The sequence below is a fragment of the Mustela erminea genome, chromosome 5 (genome assembly GCF_009829155.1).
Source record: "Mustela erminea isolate mMusErm1 chromosome 5, mMusErm1.Pri, whole genome shotgun sequence".
Lineage (NCBI taxonomy): Eukaryota > Metazoa > Chordata > Mammalia > Carnivora > Mustelidae > Mustela > Mustela erminea.
The window spans coordinates 88,955,594-88,980,034 of NC_045618.1; the positions used below are offsets into that span (position 1 = coordinate 88,955,594).

Consider the following 24,441-nt stretch of genomic DNA (forward strand, 5'->3'; position numbering starts at 1 on the left):
TAAAAAACTCAAAGAACTAAAAACAAAATTATCCAAATCAGTATTTCCCCAGCTTGGATGACCATGATATTCACTTGCTTCAAAATGAAACATAAAGATGATATTTTAACTACAGTGACAAGTAAGCACATGCATATTTACTAATTAAAACTTATTTAGCTATAACTTAAAAATTATGCTCTTAGAATCAAGTTTTAAAGAGTTTATTCACATGGTAAAAATCTGTCTTCTGCATTTCCAATATTCCCTTCTCACTGTAATTCTTACAACTAGTTTCACACCAAACTTTCCAAATCAAAGTTATTTTCTTTATGAAAAATAGGGTTAACTTTTGACTGTATCTCAGGAACCTGAGTCCTTTATTTTCACATGGCTTATTCACTTAAACAATTACACTTGCCTACGCCCCTAAAATCATACTCCTAATAAATAAAAAAATAAGTAAGTGCTGATTATTGAAAATGGTCAGGATAAGTTAATTTGAAAAGATGGGTGTTTTGATGAGACATAATGACATAAATGGCACCAAAACACACATAATATGTATCTCTATAATAACCTCATAAATTCTGTGCAAATTGAAAATATATAAACCCATGAAATTTCTCACAAGAGAGTCCCCTTTCTCTTAAAAAATTTACCTAACGAAAAAAAAAATTTTACCTAACTTTTTTGTTGTTTTGTTTAAGATTTTTGTTTAAATCCCAGTTACTTATACAGTGTAGTATTATTTTCAGGAGTAGAATTTAGTGACACATCACTTACATTTAACACCCAGTGCTAAACAAAACAAGGCCCCTTCTTAATGCCCATCACCCATTTAGCCCATTCCCTGACCACCTCTCTCCTCCAACCCTGTTTGTACTATCTATAGTTAAGAAAATGTTTTAGGGGCGCCTGGGTGGTTCAGTCAGTTAAGCATTAGACCCTTGATTTCAGCTCAGGTCTTGATCTCAGGATCATGAGTTCAACCCCTAGGATGGAACCTACTTTTAAAAAAAAAGTCTGTTTTATGGTTTGTCTCTCCCTCTCTTTCCCCCATGCTCTTATGTCCCATTTCTTAAATTCTACATATGAGTGAAATCAGAAGTATTTGTCTTTCTCTGACTTATTTCACTTAGCATAATACACTCTAGTTCTACACACATCATTGCAAATGGCAAGATTTCATTCTTTTTGAAGGTTGAGTGATATTCCATGGGTGTATATATATATATTTATATCACCTCTTCTTTATCCATTCATCAGTCGATGGGCATTTGGGCTCTTTCAATGGTTGGACTATTATTGATAATGCTGTTACAAACATTGAGATTCAGGGCGCCTGGGTGGGTCAGTCAGTAAGCGGCTGCCTTCAGCTCAGGTCTTGATCTCAGGGTCCTGGGATTGAGCCCCACATCAGACTCCCCACTCAGCAGGAAGCCTGCTCCCCCCTCTCCCACTCCCACTGCTTGCATTCCTGCTCACTGTCTCTCTGTCAAATAAATAAAAACCATTTTAAAAATAAAAATAAATAAACATCGGGATGCATGTATTCCTTTGAATCAGTATCTTTATACACTTTTGGTAAATACTTAGTAGTGTAATTGCTGGGTGTAGGGTAACTCTATTTTTAACTTTTTGAGGAACCTCCACACTATTTTCCAGAGTGGCTACACCAGTTAGCATTCCCACTAACAGAGTAAGAGTGTTCCTCTTTCCTTAACATCCTCACCAGTATATGTTGTTTCCTGTGTTGTTAATTTTAAGTATCCTGACAGGTGTAAGGTATATGTATCTCACTGTAGTTTTTATTTGTTTTTCCCTGATGATGAGTGATGTTGAGCATCTTTTCATATGTCTATTACCCATCTGTGTGTCTTCTTTAGAAAAATATCTATTCAGGTCTTCTGCTGCCCATTTCTTAACTGGATTACCTAACTTTTTAAAACTTTTCACTTTAAGAATATTTAAATAGGGATGCCTGAGTGGCTCAGTCGGTTAAGTGGCCAAGCTGGAGATCTGGGCTCAAGTCATGATCTCAGGACCCTGCCATCAAGTCCTGAGTTGGGCTCCTAAATAAGTGGGGAGTCTGCTTGAGGATTCTCTCTCCCCTTCCTCCTCTGCCCGTCCCCTGCTCGTGTACATACTCACTCTCTCAAATAAATAAATATATATTCTTTTAAAATGTATTTTAAACATAAAAGCTATGACTAGAGGGATGCCTGGGAGGTCAGTTAAGCAACTTGAGTCTTGCACTTGGCTCAGGTCATGATCTCAGGGTTGTGAGATGAAGCCCTGTGTCCAGCTCCACGCTCAGTGTGGAGTTTGCTTGAGACGGTCTCCTGTTCTCTCTCTGCCCCTCCCACTCATGCTCTCTTTTTCTCAAATAAACAAATAAATCTTAAAAAAAAAAAAAAAAAAAAGCTACGATTAGAATAAACTCCTATACATCCATCATCTAGATTTATCAATTGTTAGCATTTTAACACATTTGCTTTATCATTCTCTCTTCCTTCATACACGTACTCTTTCCTTTGTCAAACTTCTTGGGTAAGTTAGAGATATGACCCTCCCTTAAAAACTTCAGTGTCGGGGTGCCTGGGTGGCTCAGTGCGTTAAGCCGCTGCTTTCGGCTCGGGTCGTGATCTCAGGGTCCTGGGATCGAGCCCCGCATCGGGCTCTCTGCTCAGCGGGGAGCCTGCTTCCGTCCTCTCTCTCTGCCTGCCTCTCTGTCTACTTGTGATCTCTCTGTGTCAAATAAATAAATAAAATCTTTAAAAAAAAAAAAAAACCTTCAGTGTGTATCTCTTAAGATCAAGAAAATTATCTTCTATTCTTATAAAGCCTTAATGATCAAATTCATGAAATTAAAAACTGATGTAACATTATCTTATATATGAACCACATTCAAATTTGTCTAATTGTCTCTGTAGTGTCCTCTACAGCAAAATTTTTCCTGACACCGGATTTTACCCAGAATCACATACTGGCTTTAGTCATAACATCTCTTCAGTCTCCTTTAATCTGGACTGGTTATAATGCTTTTCTTGCCCTCTAAGACATTTTTGACAAGTCTAAGTCAGTAGCTTTATAAAATATCCCTCAGTTGGTATGTCCAGTTGTTTCCTTATGTAAATGTTTTGAATGTCGAATTTAAGTTGCACATGTATATGCGTGCATGCATGTGTGTGTGTGAGGAGGCATAAATAAATTGACATGGGGGTGCCTGGGTGGCTCAGTGGGTTAAAGCCTCTGCCTTCAGCTCAGGTCATGATCCCAGGGTCCAGACATCGAGCCCCGCATCAGGCTTTCTGCTTCCTCCTCTCACTCTGCCTGCCTCTCTGCCTACTTGTGATCTCCATTTGTCAAATAAATAAAAACCCTTTAAAAAATAAATAAATAAATAAATAAGTAAGTAATTTTAAAAAAATAAATTGACATGTTTGCCAAGAATCAAAACTTCCAAGAAATTGGTCCGGGATTTTAAGTCAAACCAAGGTAGCAGAGCAGGACAACAAACCTATGTACAATCCTTTGCTAACCAAAAGACAATCCAACCAACTAATACTCAGTTTAAGCATAAGGTTAATGTCCATCACTCACCAAAACAATCTCGTGGTTTTCAGGAATGAAGCCAGAGTTTAAATACAGTTCAATAAAATAAGAGCTTTGATGCCCTCTGTGTCCATTTTCTAGCCCATGCTTAAATCTGTTAAGTTTATCCTAATCAACTCTCTCTTTTGCCTTACTCAGAAAATACATCATATAGAGATGAGCAAGAAAAGGGATCTGGTATGTCTTATCACTTTCTTTGGGAACTGTAACTACCTCAAGAAATATAGGACATTACTTTGTTACATAAAATACTACCTTATAATATTAACTGTTGAAAGACTTTCACCTTTGTGGTCTCAAGCAGTGCTATACAAAGTGTGGTATGCAAATCTAGTGTCAGTTTGCCATGAGATAAGAACAGAAACTGAGAATAAATATTTAGAAATTTTTAAGCAATTTAATAAAATAATTTTTTGTCTAATAAATCTAATAAAAATAGAGACTTATATTTTGAATTTGTAAAGTTACATTTTCTAATAATTCATTTTTATTGTATTTAATAAAAGTATTAGTCTCCAAAAAATTGGAAGAAAAAAAAAAAAAAAACTGTCCCTTCACTACACAGAATTCTGAGGACTGGACTATTCTGTATCATATAGCAGACCAAGTATATTCAAGTCCTTTGCATTCCATAGCCTGCCCTAGAAGTACCTAATCACAAAGGAGACAAGGAATAAAGGCTTGGTAAATGAATTAAATATCTAATAAAAACTTGAAAAAAATATAGAATGATAAAACTAGCTAAGAACTTTATTATCAATTGAAAAATAATGCTATTATTATGGTATATTATTCTACACGTATATACATATTACCACTGCCTATTATAGGATAATGTTTATTAGTTTTTCTCCTCCTCTCTGAGGACTATGCTAAATACAAGAATATTTTGAAGAATGTGTCTTAGGAGTCATTTTTTTAAAATTATGGATCCTAACAATGAATATTTTAGCCAATAAGCTGAGTTAAAATAATAAAATGCTATTAATCATAAATGTCCACTTTCTAGTTAGAGATATTGCTCAAAACAGAAACCCAGTTTGGAAACATGACCAAGAATAGTTTTGATATGTAAATTAAGTGTCTAACAAATACAACTCACTTCCTAGCGATGGTGGTCACTCGGATGCGTCTCTGCCCACTTGAATGCTGATACTGAGTCACAAACTGGATTGCACCACGTCCTCCTTGAGGAATTGGAGCATTATGCTATGTGAAAATAAGAGTAAAAACTAAGTAAAATCTATTATAATGTTATACAGTTTCCCTAGCATTAATGAAAGTCATTCTAAAATCAATTAGAAGGATGCTTGTTTCCAGTGCACACCAAACAGTTGTGATTTGCCACATAAAAGAGAAATGGATCTGGGAAAGGGGAAAAATGACAAAGAAAAAAAGAAGTGAGTCCATTTAGGATATCAGTTTCAAGTAATATATAATCGGAAGATGTAAAAGAACAAAATGAAGGGAGAAGTGTAAAGAAATTAACAGATACACAAAGGCACAGCAAGGCAATTTTGCCAAATTGTAGCTGGAAAAAGAGAAACTGAACCAAGTCCTTCTCCCCTCAGTATAGGAAATGAAAACTGAACTTATAGGAAGATAATCACATGATAAACAGATGACCAACGGAAAACTATTAATAAGAAGAGCCCTTGGGGCGCCTGGGTGGCTCAGTGGGTTAAGCCGCTGCCTTCGGCTCAGGTCATGATCTCAGGGTCCTGGGATCGAGTTCCGCATCAGGCTCTCTGCTCAGCAGGGGGCCTGCTTCCCTCTCTCTCTCTCTGCCTGCCTCTCCATCTACTTGTGATTTCTCTCTGTCAAATAAATAAATAATTAAATTTTTAAAAAAGATTAAAAAAAAAAAAAGAAGAGCCCAACAGTAATTTATAATAATGATCCTTAGAAAGAAATAGCAGGTAGTCAATACAAGAAACCTTCATGACCTTTAACAATAAGGATTCTTGCTTTATTGACTGACTGGTCAGTCAGTTAAGAGCCACCTCTTTTTCACAAATTCTGATGGTTAAACAAAAAAACTTCTGTATCTTAGGAAGGCTAACCATGAACCTCTGTGGTTCATTTTATGCCTAATATCTATTGGTATGTAATGCAGTAATTTGTATATTACATCATTCTTTAATATAACTTCTTCCTATACCAGAAAAAATTTTTCACATATTAGAATCTTTACCTTCCAATCTTTTTCTATGAATTTTGATATATTAAACTTTCTTGTAGGGGCTTCATATATCTTTATATACCTTGTGACAACTAGGAGGACCTCAATCGCTAATTACAAAAATGCATAACTAGACAGAATTTAAGATTTTATTTATGCTTCAGTTTTATATTAAGACCAACAAAAAGAAAAAAAAAAACAGACTAAAAGTTGGGTTGCCCAATGTTGGGCATTGGTGGGTTTCCCTAACATCTCTATTATAGTTTATCCTCTCACCAAGAAGTTTAGCCTTGAGAAACAGAAAATGATAAACAAAAATTCCAAAACAGATTAAGTTTCAAGTCATAATTACTACTGGAAAAAATATGAAACATTTATGGCCTAAATTGAGTACTTATAATATAAAAAGTCATACCTGATTGACAACCTCAAAATAGATAGCTAAGGTTGTAGTGGGACTGAGTCCACATATCTTCCATTGACAAGTGCCGCCTGTTCCTATCTCCTGTAAAAATAAAAGAGTATATGTGAAATCTAGAGAACACAATTTTTCTAAAGATTTTAAGTAATCTATATACCCAGGGTGCGGCTTGAACTCACAACCCAAGATCTACAGTTGCATGCTCCATTGAATGAGCCAGCCACGTACCCTCAATCTAATACTATAACATATAGTAAGGTAAAAAGGGGAGGAAAAACCTGAAGTAAGAAAAACTGTTTCACATTTCTTTTTTTTTTCTTAATATTTTATTTATTTGTCAGAGAGAGAGGGAATGAGAGAGCACAAGTAGGGAGAAGAGGGAGAAGCAGGATCCCCGGTGACTAAGGAGGCTGATGCCAGACTTCATCCCAGGACTGAACTGACTGAGCCACCTAGGCATCCCTACTACAACAATATATAGTAAGGTAAAAAGGGGAAGAAAAAACTGCAGTTAAGAAAAACTGTTTTGGGGTGCCTGTGTGGCTCAGTGGGTCAAGCCTCTTCCTTCGGCTCAGGTCATGATTTTAGAGTCCTGGGATCAAGCCCTGCATCGGGATCTCTGCTCGGCAGGAAGCCTGTTTCCCACTCTCTCAGCCCACCTGTGATCTCTCTCTGTCAAATCAATAAATAAAATCTTTAAAAAAAAAAACTTTCACATTTCTAATTTAATGAATGTTAAAAGCTTAAGATTTTTTGAAGTCATATAAATATGTCATTAAATAAAATTAAACAATTTTTACAAAGTAAAATTATAAAATAATTCAAGTTCTTGCTAAGTATTGATACAAGCTCTTCATATTGTAGACTTAAAAAGTAGACATCATTTACTTTTTTCCTAATTCATAAAAAAATATTTTTATTTATTTGACACAGAGAGAACACAAGCAGGGGGAGCGGCAGGCTGAGGGAGAGGGAGAAGGAAAAGCAGGCTCCCCACTAAGCAAGGAGCTCCATGAAGGCCTTGATCCCAGGGCCCTGGGATCATGACCTGAGCTAATGGCAGACACTTAACCAACAGAGCCTCCCAGGCAACCCTAAAAGTATACACCATTTAGGGGCACCTGGATGGCTCAGTGGGTTAAAGCCTCTGCCTTCGGCTCAGGTCATGATCTCAGGGTCCTGGGATCGAGCCCCGAGTAGGGCTCTCTGCTTAGCAGGGAGCCTGCTTCCTCCTCTCTCTCTCTGCCTGCCTCTCTGCCTACTTGTGATCTGTCTGTCAAATAAATAAATAAAATCTTAAAAACAAAAAAAACAGTAGGGGCACCTGGGTGGCTCAGTGGGTTAAAGCCTCTGCCTTCGGCTCAGGTCATGATCTCAGGGTCCTGGGATCGAGCCCCACATCGGGCTCTCTGCTCAGCGGGGATCCTGCTTCCCCCCTTCTCTCTCTGCCTGCCTCTCTGCCTACTTGTGATCTCTCTCTCTGTCCAATAAATAAATAAAATCTTTAAAAAAAAAAAGAAAAAAAAAGTATACACCATTTAATGATTTTAAAAAAGCACATACCATTTAATGAAGTAATTACAATTAACACTATCCTTCTATCCAACTAATTGATCTGTGTAAAGTGATATCGATTTAACTCATACGCACATATGAATAGGTTCTCTAGATCAGAATTCCATAATGTAAGCAGTCTGATTAAAAAAAAAACTTTAGATATCAATTTTTACCATGAAAATTGCTTAGAAGTAACTTTTAAACTATATTTTTAGAGATGATTACTCACTTTGTTATGTCCCATCATCCTCTCTATAGCTATATTAATTCTACCATTTTAAAGTGTATTATATGGCCCCTAGATGGGATAACAAAAAAGAAAGGAATTGAAACTCAAATCTGGCTAATTTGGTTACTTTCCTGGAAATCCTACAACAAAAAAAGTTTCGGATTTGACTTTCAAAGGTCTCCAAATTTTTAAATCACAGTTGTTCAGTTTTTCCAGACATAATGAGACAAGGAATAACTTGGGCAAAAAAAAAAAAAGAAGACTGCTGACAGTACAAATTTATATAAGGTTTAGATTTAGGGGTAGATGGTAAAAGGGATATGCAAAAGGAATGAGCACAAGTAGATTATACCAATGGAAATGGAAACTGAACCACATTCTACTGAAACTTAGCCTACACAATAATTTTGAAAGGAATGCTATAGGCTGCCACTCTAGGTCTCTTGTTGGTCTGCCATTTGAATTAACTGTATTTTCTTTTTAGAGTAAAGATGACTTACATTTTCAGATACACAAGGTCCTTTAGAATTGAGAGACACACAGGGTCCAATAGCTCCTGAAATCTTTATTTCCCTTGAGGTCTGCAAAGTAAGAATACAGTGAAAACCTCAGTGTACTCAAAGACAAACTCAAATATACACTCAACTACAAGTATATAAGAATAGACATTTTTTCCATATTTAAAACTCAAAAGTCAATGAAAACATACTAATATTAGAAATAATGAATCACCAGGTACTTCTAGATTGCAATGCCCTAATTTAAAATCTAGCCCTGACCTAACTTTAATACTCTATTTCCAACTGCCCATAGGAGGACTCCATTTGGGAACCTCACCCTCAATTCAAAATAACAGCATCTCCAAAATTCATACATCCTAATTCAAAACCTTAAATGCTATCTTCTGTTTTTCCTCCCTTAGAAAATCTGTCACCAAGATTGGTTCCTTTCCAATTTCTACTGACACCAAAATTCAAGCCATTGTTACTTTCTATCAAAAAAATAGGGAGTGCCTGGGTGGCTCAATCTTTTGAGTATCTGCCTTCAGCTCAGGTCATGATCCCAGGATCCTGGGATTGAGCTCCACATCAAGCTCCAGGTCAGGCTCTCTGATCAGCAGTAAGCCTGCTTCTCCCTTTCCCTCTGCCACTCCCCCTGCCTGTGTCACTCTGTCTGCCAAATAAATAAATTAAATCTTAAAAAAAAATTAGGTAGCCTAGTTCACTTTTCTTGAGATTCTTTTTCCCAACAAACTGAATATCACAGTCAGACAAATTTTACTCGAAAACACTGTTCTTCATTAATTTACAATGGCTTCTTTGGCCTAGACATGCATCTCCAAACTACAACCAACCACATAATTGAAACTATTTCCCTTACCCTGCAATAAAAACCATTCACTAACTGGGAAGTTTCCCCAAATATACCATGTTGATTCTCACTTCTTTACGTCTCATCAAATGGGATCCTAACTAAAATGTGTTCTCTTCAACCAGCTTTAATTCTGCCATCTTTCAAAACCACTGTAAGTTACTATAAAACCATTTGTCAAGAGTAAACTGTGTCCTGCATACATTCATGTTTCTTCCATAAACCTGTGTAGGACTTTTATAATCTGTTATTTCACTCTATCACAAGTGTTAATCTTATCTTTCTATCAAAACTTTTTTTTTAAGTAAGCTTCGCACCCAAGGTGGAACTTGAATTCAAGATCTGAGATCAAGAACTGCACGCTCTACTGCCCAAGCCAACCAGGTGCCCCAAGATTGAGTTTCTTCTTAATAAAACCTGTGCCCTATATATCCCTTGAGATCTCTATAATTTGTAATTTCCTTTTTTAATGCTGGACATAGAACAAGCATTCAAATAAAAAGATTAATAAGAAACATTTAATGGAAATTCAAAATCAATGTGTTTGTAATACACTTGTAACTAACACTAAGCCTTTGAGTTTTTGTTTCGTTTAAAGATTTATTTATTTTAGAGAGAAAGAGAAGAGGGGAGGGACAAAGGATGGCAAGAGAGAATCTCAAGCTTACTCCCCTCTTAGCCTTGAGGCTAAGGCTCAATCCACAACCTGAGCTGAAACCAAGAGTCCAATGCCCAACCGACTGTGCCACCCAGGTATCCCCAAGCCTTTGGACTCTTCAAATCCAAATTTGAAGTGAATGACAGAAGTAACCAATATCAACAACCTACCAACCATGAAACAATTACCGATTACCTAAATAGAACAGAACAGGTTTCTTTTAAGTTAGTTACTAACTCCTACAATTAAAAAAATCTAGCATTAACAACAGCAAACACAACACTAAAAAGACAAAGCACACTTAAAATGGAAGTTTACCTATATAGTATCTTTCTTTCTAACAATTATTTGGAAATGCTCAAGTAAAATTTCATGTACATTTAATGATGACACATTTTTCTGGTAAAACCTCTAATTCTGGTTTTTGAAATAAAACCACCACTACTTTTAATACATATATTGAATTTGATTAATGATATTTTAAAATCACACTCAAGCCTACAAATTTCTTTGATAACATACCATACATATCAAGTTTTGGCTCTTACCTTTATTTCTAATGTACCACCAAAGCCCATTTTAAACTGTCCATGCATATCTTTGGTAAAGACTCTTTGAAAAGTCTGCTTGAATAAGGAAGTGTTGAAAGAATCACCCATTACCATGTATCCTCTGCATGGAAAGAACAAAAAATAATGTAAGTGACACAAGTATTGGGTCCATGTGTTAAAAACAGAAGTAAATTACCTCTCAGTACTACCAACAAATTTTGAAGTTGCTTTCCAAAATGTGCTATATTATCATCAATTTAAAAAAATTCAAATATATAAGACTATCTTCACCCCACAAATAATCTCAATCCTGAGGGTATCTGAGTGCCCCTAACACTTGCATTGATCCTCAGTAATTTACTAACATTCCTTTATAAACAGATATACAGCCATACATTACAAAATTCAAAAGGTACAAAATGGTGCATGGTAGCAAATACATCTCTCCCATTCCAGCCACCCAGTTCTCCACACTGGTGAAGATACCTGACAGTTTACGGCACACGTTCTCATTCTTAAAAACAAATATATACCTGTGTATGTATATATTTGCATATACTGTCCCTGTGTATATCACACAAACTTAACAGGATCACACTCAGTGAGACTAGGAGACTGAAGGACCGTTTTCACTTTAAGCTCTTATATTCGGCTTGATTTTTTTCAGTAAGCATATACCTATTTTAATTTTTTTTTAAGTTTTAAAGAACATTAACTGTCAAAAATAATTCTGATAACAGATATTATTATATTATTATATATTAACTGTCAAAAATAATTCTGATAACAGAGATAACATTTTGTCCTAACAGATTGGCAAAAATCACAGTTTGACAACATATTCTGTTGATGAGACTATGGAAACACAGATGGGAGTGCAAAACGATGGAACCTGAATGCAGGAGAATTTGACAATATCTAACAAAATTACCTATGTGTTTTCTCTTTACTCTAGCCAACCCACTATTGGGAATCTATCCCAAAGATATTCTGGAAAACAAAAACAAAAGAAGAATATACGCACGAGAGTATTCACTATTTCTAATAATACAAGATTGGAAATATTCCAGATGACAATCTGGATGATCATCTATTAGAGACTAGTTAAATAAAATATGGTACATCCACACAATGAGGTAATAAACTCCTATAAACCACTTTGTAGGGTATAAGTGAAAATGCAAGGTTGGTAAAGATATGTAGATCTTTCTGCTTCTCATACAAAAAGAGGACACACACACACCCATATACCCAAATGCATACAAATATTTACATGTATTTCCTCATATTTTTAAAATATAATCAAAATTTAAAAGAGGCCAAAGAATAAAACTGATATGGCACAATTAATTAATGATAATTTTATTTTTGATACTATGAAACTCTTGATTTATGTTATCTCTGATGCTATTATACATCCTTTTTTTAAAGATTTTATTTATTTATTTGAGAGTGAGAGAGCATGAGCTGGGGGAGAGACAGATGGACAAGGAGAGGCAGACTCCCCATTAAGCAGGGAGGCAGACATGAGGCTCGGATCCCAAGACCCTGGGATCATGACTCGAGCTGAAGGCAGACACTTAACAGCCTGAGCCACACAGACGCCCCTATATTATACCTTTGTAAATGCTGTTTTCTCTATGTTTCTCACCAGTGTACAAAAATATAGTTGAATTTTGTATGCTGACCTTTATCTAGAAGTCTTAACAACTTAACATTTTAATTCCAATAGCAGTATATAAATTCTTTCAGACTTTCTATTTCAACAAACATGTCCATCTATGATGTTCTCTTATCACTAAACCTGGTAATGCATAATACATTAAGGACAACTTATACCACCTCACTAATTTTTCCTCCTTTACAGCAAACCACTAAGAAAGAGCTATCTATACCTTTAACTACTCAGTGTGGACCCTGGTCTAGCAATACTGGCATCATCAAGGATTTTGTATGAAAAGCAGAATTCCAAGTCTCATCCCTCGCACAGTAAATCCAGAATTTGTACTTTAATAAGATACCCGGCTGACCTAATATGTGAAAGTTTGAAAAGTTGTAATCTATACCAGCTGTTATCAATCTCGTCTTCCTATTCTTCTAGTTTACTCTAAGTCAACTTTCACTGCTCTTAGGAAGGTCACCAATGATCTTTGTGGTGTTAAATTGCAAAATCTTAGAACACTACCATTTTTATTGCTATTTTAAAAAAAAGAAACACCAAAATTCTGACAGTTCCCACCTTTTTATCTCCAGCCCAGACCCATCTCCTGCACTCTATGTTGTAATACCTGACTGCCTACTCAATACCTCCTCATGGATATCAAATGGCATCTGAAACCAAACATATTCAGAACTGAACTCCCAATCTTCTCCCCAAATACTCTTCTTTCCACAGTCTTATTCAACAAAAGGCAATCCTTCCAGTACACTCCCTCTGATTTTCCCAAACCCTAGATCCAACCTATCAGCAAATCTTCTACCTTCTAAATATACCCCAAATCCAACCACTTCTCAGCCACCACTTGGTATTCCTGTATCCCTATATATCTCTACTGTAGACAACTGAAGTCAAATGGTCCCTTTAAAACATTACATCAGATCGTATCACACCTCAACTGAAAACTCTCCAATGACTCTGCATCTCACTCAAAGTAAAATCTGAAGCCTTACATCAGTCAAAAGACCCTCACAATCTGTCCTTCTCACTTACCCCACTCCAGCTACAAATCTAACACCCTTAATTAACAAAATCTCAACTAAGGACAGAAAATTCTTCAACCTGATAAACATATCTACAAAACCCCACAGCTAACATCACACTTAATGGTGAAAGATGAAATAGTTTCCCCCTAAGATCAAGAACAGGCAAATCTATAGAGAGAGAAGTAGATTAGTGGCCCAGGCTGAGGGGCGGCGGCGGGGTGGGGGATGTGGGGAACAAGGAAGCAGGAAAGGGAAATGACAGCTAATGGGTACAGAGCTACTTTCTGGGGTAGCATAAATGTTCAAAAACAAAACTTGGTGATGGTTGCTCGCCTGTAAATAACCAAAAACAAAACATTAAATTGTAAGCTTTGAACGGGAAATTGTATGGTGTGTGAATTATATCTCACAAAGCTACTACAGGGGGGCCTGGTTGGCTCACTGGGTTGGGCCTCTGCCTTCAGCTCAGGTCATGATCTCGGGGTCCTGGAATCGAGTCTTACGTCGGGCTCTCTGCTTGGGAGGAGCCTGCTTCCCCCACCACCTCTGCCTGCCTCTCTGCCTACCTGTGATCTCTGTATGTCAAATAAATAAATAAAATCTTTAAAAAAAAAAAAAGCTGCTACAATAATAAAACAATGCACGATATCAAAACAGCTTTTCAAACAGAACTTGTGACTTTATAACTGAATTTCAGAAAAAATTTAAAGTGAGCTTTACTGAAAGGAGTATCAAAAATTGTTAATAGTTGTCCTGGAGTGGCAGGATGATGACTGTTTTTCCTAAACTGTCATTATTGGTTTATATTTGTAAACTGTAATCATCAGTCTATAATTGCAAAAACCGTAAACACTGTAAATACATACCCAGTAAGGTTGGGACAGCATTTCATCTCCAGGAGACCTGTCTGATCTAACGCACATGCATAGATATCGATAACATGACCAGTCGTAGCAGCTCGATTAGCCAATGCTTCAAAGTGCTACAAAAGATTTTTTTTAATCAAATCAAAGCAATGCACAAACTTAACCACCCTATAAATCATTTTTCCATAAAGAGATCAAAATAACATTTAAAAATTCTAAAAGAATAATACATAATAATTTAAATGTGATGTTCTAATTTAATTTTCTATGATAAAAAATTGTTCATAAAGTGATATAATAACTTCTATAAGTATGACACTTTCAAATTTTAAGAATTCTTTCTAAATATACTCCTAAATGAAGCTAACTTTGGAGAAAAGGCATACCAAATATCTTGCTCTTCATACATGAACATAGTAGAAGACAGAACTGGTTTTCCTGGCTAAATCCACATCCAGGCAACAAAAACGTCAAGTACGGAAAGACAGTAACAAAAACTATTAGATAAACAATAAAAGAAATACTTTTTGAAGCTCTAATAAAAATTCCAAGCTCAAAAGAAAAATTAGGTAGCAGGAAAAAAGCATCCAGTAATAGTGACAAAAATCATGTTGTTATACTTTTAAAATTATGTATAATGACTGCCAAAAAGAAAAGAGATAATACAGCAAAACTAAAATAAAATTGTGAACTATAGAGAATTTCTTTTTTAAAAAGGGACATTAACAGCAAAACCAATTCAAGGGAGTACACAGTCAAAAGTGAGAATATACTGTCACAAACACAAATAAAATTGAAGTAACATGAACAGAAAACAACTCACAAGAAAATAATGGACTATTCATGCTATGAACAATATATGTATCTACAAGACAGCCTCTGGAAATGAAAAAGGAAAATGCAAGGAATTTTTCCAAAGCAGGCAGGATATTCTTTAAAATGAATATTTAAAAAGGCACACAGAGCTTCTCTCTAGAATATTCTTTAAAGAGATACTTATTGGTGCTATTAAGTCTTTAAATATTTAAAACCAGAAAAATTATCAAGAAAAAAAAACACTGTTTCTCCAATTCTGAATAGTAGTAACAATATCAGACTTCACAATATCAGATCACTTATCATCAAGTATTTGTATACTTCCTCTTCCATAAAATGAATTTTTCTACTAAAGCAAAAAGGCTTAAAAACCAAAATTTACCTTAGTTCCCTTTTTAACATATTTGGCATTATCTTTTTCAATGTCATGCCATGATCTTATAGGTGTCTTCAGTTCATCACCAACCACCATTCCGGGCCCCTGAGTGGCTGGACCACCAATGAACATCATGATACGAGCACCAGTGTTGGGAAAAGTACACTATTGGAAAAAAAGTAACTTGTCAAAAGAATTTAAAAGAAAATACAAGGATATACATTTCTAAAAGTGAATTTTGATATATTCTTTCTAGAAAACAGGAAAGCATATATTTTTCAGGAAATAACCAAATGTTGTAAAGTGAAATTTAAAAACAAGGTATTTATTTGAATACCTTTCTTTTGAAATCCTACCCTAAACAATAGTGCCTTCCTAACTTTAAAATAATCTATAAACCTGATCTCTCTAAACAAGGATGCTTCTCCTGCTTACTTAAAGCCTGACTGGGAGGAGTAGAGAAAGAGTGAAAGAAAGAATCTTCTTTTTTTTTTTAAGATTTTATTTATTCATTCATCAGACAGAGATCACAAGTAGGCAGAGAGAGAGGGGGAAGCAGGCTCCCTGCTGAGTACAGAGCCCAATGCGATGCAGGGCTCGATCCCAGAGCCGAAGGCAGAGGCTTAACCCACTGAGCCAAACAGGCACCCCAAGAGCGCATCTTCTATTTTTTGTTGTTGTTGTTTTACTTTTTATGTTTAAAACACAAGCATAGCTTATGTTTCTAGTTCAAGATGATGGACAAAGTACTCCAATCTACCTCTCCTTCCTAACCAAGGTACCAGTGACATGAGAAAAATGGTATTATTTTTAAAATAAGAAAGACTGCTCTCAGTAGACCAGAAATTTTGAGGAATCCAAACACAATGGATAACAAAAGTTGTCATTTCTTTCTTTTCTGAAGCTATAACATAACATGAAAAATGTGCTCTGTATTTTTGTCCAGTAACTGACTAGAGAAATTACAAATAAAAGCATTTCTAAAATGATTATATAAATTTTTCTAATTATGGGACAAAGTAGAGTAACTATACATAGAGAGAAGGAAATGTAAACTCCATAATGGTATTAATAAATAAACTGAAAGTTTGATGAAGAATGGGATATTTGCATGGTTTCAAAGTTCCTTACCATCTAACGTTTAATTAATCACAAAAGGAGGAGAAATTTTAAAAGTACTTCTATAGTGGAGAAACCTGCAGACACAATCTTAGTAAGTGATCGTGGTGATTATATCACCTTGAATGGGGCAAATGAAAATCATGGGTCACCTCATAGGGTGTAATGAAAACACAGCATTTTCCTCTGATATCCCTGCCAATCATGCAAGACCTGAATCTAATTGTGAGGATACATCAAAACAAACCTCATTTGAGAGAATCTATGAAATAACTGGACTGAATCTTCCAAAGCATCAAGGTCATGAAAGTAAAAGCAAAGCTGAGGAACTATACCCGACCGAAGGAGACTAAATGGACATACCACTAAATACATGTCTCTGAACTATATCTCTTTTGTAAAAGAAATTATTGAAATAATTGAATGAGGTCTGAAAATTAGGTGGTAGTAATTTATCAGTGTCAATACTCTGATTTTCATAATTGTATTGTGGTTATGTAGGAAAACATCCTCATTTATAGAAAACACAACTCCAGTATTCAAGGGGTTGAGAACATACTAGCAACTTAAATAGTTCAAGGAGAAAAAAGTTCTTTACAACTTTTCTGTAAATTTGGTATCATTTCACAATTTTAAAAAGCATTTTTATAATTATAAAGTTCTAACTATAGTTACAAAGCCTAAGAGATGTGTAAAATTTTCAAATACTACTTAAAAGCAAAATTCCCCTTATTCTACCACTGTTAATATTTGGACAAACACCCTTCTAGGTGCCTCTCTGTACACAAAAGGATACCCTGCAAGTCCAACTTCAAATATAATTATATACTTGCTGTCCTAATGACCTGATTTTTATACTCAACATTACCTTGTACATATTACTGATACACATACATATACATTTACATTCCAAAACAGAGTTATCATCATTACCTCAAGTAGTCCCACAGCTATGGAGAGTGCCACTCCAGAGGAACGTAAGGGTCTCTTTCCTTGTGGTACAGGCCAAGGGTCTCGCTGCAGTTCTCCCAGAAGATCTGTGAGATTCATGTCTATTTTCTGTACTGGCTGCAAGAATCTGTAAAACAAAATTAAATAAAAAGTCATTTATAAATGTTTGTGGTTAAGAGTTTAAGAACCCTGTGAAGTGTGTAAACCTGGCGATTCACAGACCTGTACCCCTGGGGATAAAAATATGTTTATAAAAAATAAAAAATTATTTAAAAAAAAAAAGAGTTTAAGAACCAAGCTGTCTACTTTTTTAGAAAGAGAAAAGCATGGGGTGCCTGTGTGGCGCAGTGGGTTAAGCATCTACCTTTTGCTCAAGTCATGATCCTGGGGTCCTGAGATCAAGCTGGGCACAGGGCCTGAAGGTTCATGACCTGAATGGAAGACAGATGCTTAACTGACTGAGCCACCCAGGTGTCTCTGTTTAAGCTCTCTTCTATGAAATAGAAGACAGGTGTTCATCATATTAATAACTCATATTAACCTCTAATTGAATAGGTTTGTGATGACTAATGAAACACTATAACCAAATGCTCGGCTGGGAGCCTGCTTCTTTCTCTCCCTCTGTTCTCCCCCCACCACCCTCTGCCGGCTCACCTGTTCTTTCTCTCTTAAAAAGAAAAAAAAAAAAGAAAGAAATAGAAAAAGTAATTTAAATACATAACAATGGTTTCCTTTTTTGTATTATGATTATTTTTATTAACATATAATGTAGTATTAGCCCCAGGGGTACAGGTCTGTGAATCACCAGGTTTACACACTTCACAGCACTCACCAGAGCACATACCCTCCCCAATGTCCATAACCCCACCACCCTCTCCATACCTGCCCTCGCCCCTCAGCAACCCTCAGTTTGTTTTGTGAGATTAAGAGTCTCTTATGGTTTGTCTCCCTCCCGATCCCATCTTGTTGCATTTTTTCCTTCCCTACCTCTCAAACCCCGACCCTGCCTCTCAAGTTCCTCATATCAGGGAGATCATATGACAATTTTCTTTCTCTGATTGACTTATTCTGCTCAGCATAATACCCTCTAGTTCCATCCATGTCGTTGCAAATGAGACCAATGGTTTTCTAACTTTTGTGTACATCAGAATTGGTGGGAGGATTTATTTTAATAGACTGCTGGTTGCACAGCTTTGTTTCAGTAGGTCAGGGGTAGGGTCCAAGACTTTGCATTTCAAATAAGTTCCCAGGTGATGCTATCTGCTGGTTCAGAACCACAGTTTGAGTACAACTGCTATAACGGAAACGCTCTCACACCAAGTATCAGGACTGCATCTTTTATTTAAAAGTCGAGAATGTTTTTAGGCTACTGAAATAATTTTAAGAATACACATCAACTCAATTTTAGTAATACCACCTCTGATTAGTCAGTTTAGGGGGGAAAAAACTACCTCAAAGGCTAAAAATGCAAAATGAAAGTTTGTTTGCTTTTTTTTAAGATTTTATTTATTCACTTGACAGAGACACAGCAAGAAAGGGAACCCAAGCTGGGGCAGTGGAAGAGGGAGAAGCAGGCCTCATGCCAAGCAGGAAGCCTGAGTAGGGCTTGATCCCAGGACTGAGCCGAAGGCAGACTCCTAATGACTGAGCCATCCAGGCACCCCTGAAAAGCTCTTGAGGCCGTATTTTTGCTTGGCGGCCTTCAACCAGAAAAGTTTTTATGAACTTAAGAACAGAAGATCAGGAACATATCAAAACTAAAGTAACTCCTTAACATTGTAATGATGAGAAACCATTTTGGTGACATGATTCTGCCTCATCTCTTTAGAAGGTATACTGAAGCAATGTATTTATATTACTAAAAATATTTAACAACATAGTATCACTGAATGTCTATGTTCAAATTAAGGGTACGGGTTGCTTAAAAGAGCTGCACAAATTGTAAAATTAACTTTGCTATATTTAATTATTATTTAATTATTACCTATTGGAAGGAGGTGGCTGCTGTACCTGAGGACCACGTGTTGCTTGAGTAACGGGTACTTTAGAGAGTCCCAGCATTTCCTGTAAAGAGATGATTTCTGTGATATCCATTCAATTACTCCTACAAAGATATATCAACTACTTAACATGTGCAAGGTGCTATGCTAGGTAGTAGGAACACAAAAATAAAGAACATAAAGTCTCTTTCCTCAGAAAGCAAAAGGTCCAGGTGGGGAGACTGTCAGGTAACCAATAACAGTACAATGAAATAATCACAATAAGAGAGCAAAGTACAAGGTGCTACAGAAGCAAAGAGGGATACTAGTTCAGAAATACTTTCTTTCTAATTAATAGTCAAAAAGTTACTGGGTAACTTGAATGTATTTCTTAACTTATATTCATCCACCCCTTTGAGCAACTATATTTCAAGTGTCTGCTATGTGCCAGAAAATCTAATGGTAGTAAAATATATAAAGTCCCTGACCTTATGAAATTAAAATCTGGCAAAACAAATAGCAGTTGAATCATATAAATGGGGTTATAAGGTACATATACTTTGTATGTCTATATTTCTTAATTTTTAACCTACTGCCTAACCAAACTGCCAGTTTCATTTTGAATTTTAAATGTGCACAAAATTCCTTTCTAGACACATGAAAATATTATTTTACCAAAGTCTCCTTGAATTTAGAAATGCTTAGTCATGAAGTAATAGAGTAAAAGTACATAACAGAAAATCAGAAAGTCTAAATATTTGGAAAGAAAAAATACTGAACTAGTACTACAGTATTTCCTATACTCCTAAGAAGAAAAACCACTTTTTACCAACGACTTACTGCACGTTAGATTCTGTGCCAAACTCCTTATATACACTATTTCTTCAAAGAACAATAATGAAGTGGATTTTTTTATCCTTACTTTAAAAATGAAAACTGACACTCAGAAAGGCTACATAACCTGCTAAAGGTTACACAACTAGTAAGTGGTAAAGCAATATATTAATCTATATTTTGCCGGAAAGCCCTTGTAAGAGTTTATACAATTCTTCGTATTCTCATGTTACTTCACTTGGTACTAGTAACAGCCTTGTAAAACAGGTGTTTATCCCTTTCCACAGAGGATAATAAAACAAGCAAGGAGATCAAACCAAGACTGCATAACTGGAAGAGTTTAAGATTTGAATCCAGGACTATTTGGGGAGCAAAGACCAAGCTCTTTTTGAGAAAATAGAGAAGAAAAATAAAAACACTTTAATGGAGAAAAAAATTTAGTCTGTAGGCATTTATTTCCTGCTACAAAAAAGGAGGAATATTATGTGTTACATATGTGTTATATAATTTAAGTAAAATGTACTCTACAATCAGAGGTTAACATTAAACAACTTAAAAAAAAATTACAGTTAAAAAAAACAAACAACAGCAAATACTTAGAGGCACAATCCATTTAATTTTCATGACCACAAAGTAAGATAGATACCATTATTACCTCTCTTCTACAAACAAAAAAAAAAAAAAAAACCTAAGGCACAGAAAGACTAAAACTTGCCCACTTTCTCTCCTGTCTCATAGAAACAAATGATCCTCCACTCCAAGGTACTCTGCTTCCTACGCTCCTGAAGGAATCCCCATCACCTCTTCTGAAACCTCACCTCACTCCTGCTTTCACTCACCCTCTTTAGTCTCTCTTTTCTCCTGTGTGTAAACACATTCAAGTGTACCTCCTAGAGTAAACCCGTGAACTCAATTCCCTCTCTCAAGTTCCCACACTATTGCTAAGCTTACCTTCAACAAACCTCTTAAAAGAACAGACTCTAGGGGTGCCTGGGTAACTCAGTGGGTTAAAGCCTCTACCTTCGGCCCGGGTCATGAACCTGGAGTCCTGGGATCAAGCCCCACGTTGGGCTCTCTGCTCCTCGGGGAGCCTGCTTCCCTCTTTCTCTGCCTGCCTCTCTGCCTACTCCTGATCTCTGTCTGTCAGATAAATAAATAAACTCTTTAAAAAAAAAAAAAATAGAACAGACTCTAATTTTCTTCACCTCCTCAAATCTTATTCACAATCTTATTCACTGTTCATTATCCTCCCCATCCAAACCTGCAAATTTCTCCACTATTTTCTATCTCAATTAACTGTCGCGCCACTACCCCAGTCTGCCAAGCTTCAAATTAGAATCATTTAAATCCATTCCTAAAATCTTCTTTTTCTTTTTCATTTTGGGCTACCTGGATGCTCCAAAGTCTGACTTCATGTCTGTCTACTTTGTACAAGGCTTACCTATCATCTTCTAGGATAACTACTCTTAACTGGGAGTTGTATCAGAATCACAGAGTTTATCAAAATACTTATATGAACAATCTTACCCTCTTAATAACCTCCCAATACAAGCACATGTTCACTCACGCTCAGAGTCTAGCAAAATCTCTAATCAAAAATATATATTGAAAAATATCCCCACATGATCCTAGTAAACCACACAAAACTCCCTATCTTGGAAGAAAAGCTTCAATTTACCCCCAAAATAAAAATGTCCTAGTGTATGAAAAAATATATACTCTTAGTTCATATATTAATAACCCTCAAGCCTTAAAATATTCCCTTTGCCAAACCTAATAAAAGTGTTTGGGTCATGGGACACCTGGGCAGCTCAGTCAGGTAAGTGTGTGTCTTTGGCTCAGGTTATGATCCCAGAGCTCTGGGATGGAGTCCCACATCGGGCTCCCTGCTTGGCAGGAAGCCTGCTTCTCCCTCTGCCTGCCACTCCTCCCTCTGCTTGTGCTCTCTCTCTCTCTGACAAATAAATAAAATCTTTTAAAAAAAAGTGTTTAGGGGGCGCCTGGGTGGCTCAGAGGGTTAAGCCTCTGCCTTCGGCTCGGGTCATGATCTCAGGGTCCTGGGATCGAGTCCCGCATCGGGCTCTCCGCTCGGCGGGGAGCCTACTTCCTCCTCTCTCTCTCTCTGCCTGCCTCTCTGCCTGCTTGTGATCTCTGTCTGTCAAATAAATAAATAAAATCTTTAAAAAAAAAAAAAAAAAGTGTTTAGGTCCTAAATGAGATGTCAAGAAGCAAAAGGTAATATTCTGTGGTTGCTTTCCCTCAGTCTTCAGCATGAATTCCATAAGCCCTTCAAATCTCTAGCAAAATACCTTCAGTTTCACCATTAAATGTGAGGGGTTCAATCTGTATAATAACAATTTCAGACAACTGAAGGAAAACTGATACCAATATTAAATTTAAAGGTCTTATAATACATTGATAATAATACAATTAGTCATTATTATAAAAATATTTTCTACAAACTTCTATCCAGAATGCATTTATAGACATTTATGGAGTGATGCCCATAGACAAGGTTCAAACTACCATTCTTGCTGCTTACCTGAAGTTGTTTGGCAGACAGGTCTTTTGTTCCTCTGAACACATAGCTTTTTGAAATGCCCTCACATCCAAGTTCATGAACCTGTACCATTCTCCCAAAAGTAATAAGTCCAACCAAGGCTGTAGGTGGTAAAAGACTTAATGACATCTGCATAGATTCTTTTAGGGCTTGTAAATCTTCATCTTCCATGCAAGTATCAACCACATAGAGGAATATCAAAGGCATCTGAGGACCACGCTTTTAAAAAATGTTGCAATAATAAGAAAATAATGTTAATGTATTAACACTCAGCACAACATACAAGCATAATTAGTAGAGGACTAATTAAATAATTTACAGTTCAAAAAAAAATTTACAATTCATTCATACAATGCAATCTTAAGTTATTTCAGAAATGAAACAAGTTTTATATACACACAGAAACATCTAAGACATATCAAGAGAAAAACTAAATTTACAAACATTATTTATAGTTTCAAAAGCTTTTGATTTCATTTAATTGTATGAGCCTTCATCTCCTATACAAGTACTTATTTCTCTCAAAATAAGAAAACAATAGCTATAAAGCTTAAAAACAAAATAAGGTGATTTTTATAAAATAATTATCTAAACCTGAATTTTACTGCAAGAGACCTGGAAACTAGGTAGGCTGGACAAATTACTTACTGGCTGAAGTGATCCATATTCTGCTTTCTCTACAACACTCACAAAGAATATTATAACTTTAATACTTACATATGTAAACAACTATGTAAAGCCTTTCAGAAAGGGAAGAAAAATGACTTTCTTAACAAGGACCAATGTAAGAGTGACTTTATTAGTTAGACTTGGAGATATACCATCAAGTTCTAGCATCATACTGACTTAAGTATTTCTGAACTAACCTTCCAACTACACAGCAACACGGACTCTGTACTATTTATTGATCTACTCAATATAGCAAATCATCCCATCACCCAATATCCTGGCCACCCATTAAATGACTACAACAGAGAGATTATCTTATTCAAATTGACCAAGACAGTTCTTACCTCTTAAAAGCTCCATCAATTCAATGTGAGAATCAAGAATGATGCCCATTAATTCATCTGAATTTAACAATTATTTTGGTATAAAGTAAATTACTAGATATTTAAAACCTTCTTAAGGATTTATTCTTGTGCTCTTACCAGAACTACATATTCGATGCTAGAAAACTGAGGTAAAAGCTCAGCGGGTTGATTCAGTTCAGATATACCAGCATAAGTAGGTGGAAACTATGGAGGAAAAAAAGAAATTTTTAACAAATTACTTGCCAGAAAGAGTAATGAAATTCTAAACTGCAAATAATTTTCTGATCATTTAGTTATTAAAAAGTGTTTTTCACATGAAAATTTATTTCATCTTTTTTTAATACACATTTTTCTACATATTTAGATTAATACCAAAGCATTAACATCTGCATTGCGAGTTTTCTTACCTGATTCCTTTGATAACAAAAGTTGCAAGCCCAGAGTTTTGCTCGATAATCCACCTGACTGTTTTAAGAAAAGATAAAACAGAGCTCATGTTTCAGTTCAACTGTACAATGATCTTAATTTTGAAACATGAAAACATTCAAATAGTTAAAGTGATCTTTAAAAGCTATTACTTCTAGGGCGCCTGGGTGGCTCAGTGGGTTAAGCCGCTGCCTTCGGCTCAGGTCATGGT

The 24,441-nt window shown here is 35.9% G+C and overlaps 1 protein-coding gene across 2 annotated transcripts in view; it reads right to left on the reverse strand.

The window, feature by feature from the left end:
- Positions 1–24,441, reverse strand: part of SEC23A (Sec23 homolog A, COPII coat complex component) — a 64,823-nt gene that overhangs the window by 32,649 nt on the left and 7,733 nt on the right. For both annotated transcript variants that reach the window (XM_032344088.1, XM_032344087.1), the window contains exons 3-13: positions 24,212–24,269; positions 23,922–24,008; positions 22,753–22,989; positions 19,382–19,461; positions 17,380–17,524; positions 15,334–15,492; positions 14,136–14,251; positions 10,564–10,687; positions 8,487–8,567; positions 6,195–6,284; positions 4,700–4,806 (exon numbers count right to left, since the gene is read on the reverse strand). In XM_032344088.1, coding sequence (XP_032199979.1) covers positions 4,700–4,806; positions 6,195–6,284; positions 8,487–8,567; positions 10,564–10,687; positions 14,136–14,251; positions 15,334–15,492; positions 17,380–17,524; positions 19,382–19,461; positions 22,753–22,989; positions 23,922–24,008; positions 24,212–24,269 — 1,284 coding nt within the window. The remainder of the gene's footprint in view (positions 1–4,699; positions 4,807–6,194; positions 6,285–8,486; positions 8,568–10,563; positions 10,688–14,135; positions 14,252–15,333; positions 15,493–17,379; positions 17,525–19,381; positions 19,462–22,752; positions 22,990–23,921; positions 24,009–24,211; positions 24,270–24,441) is intronic.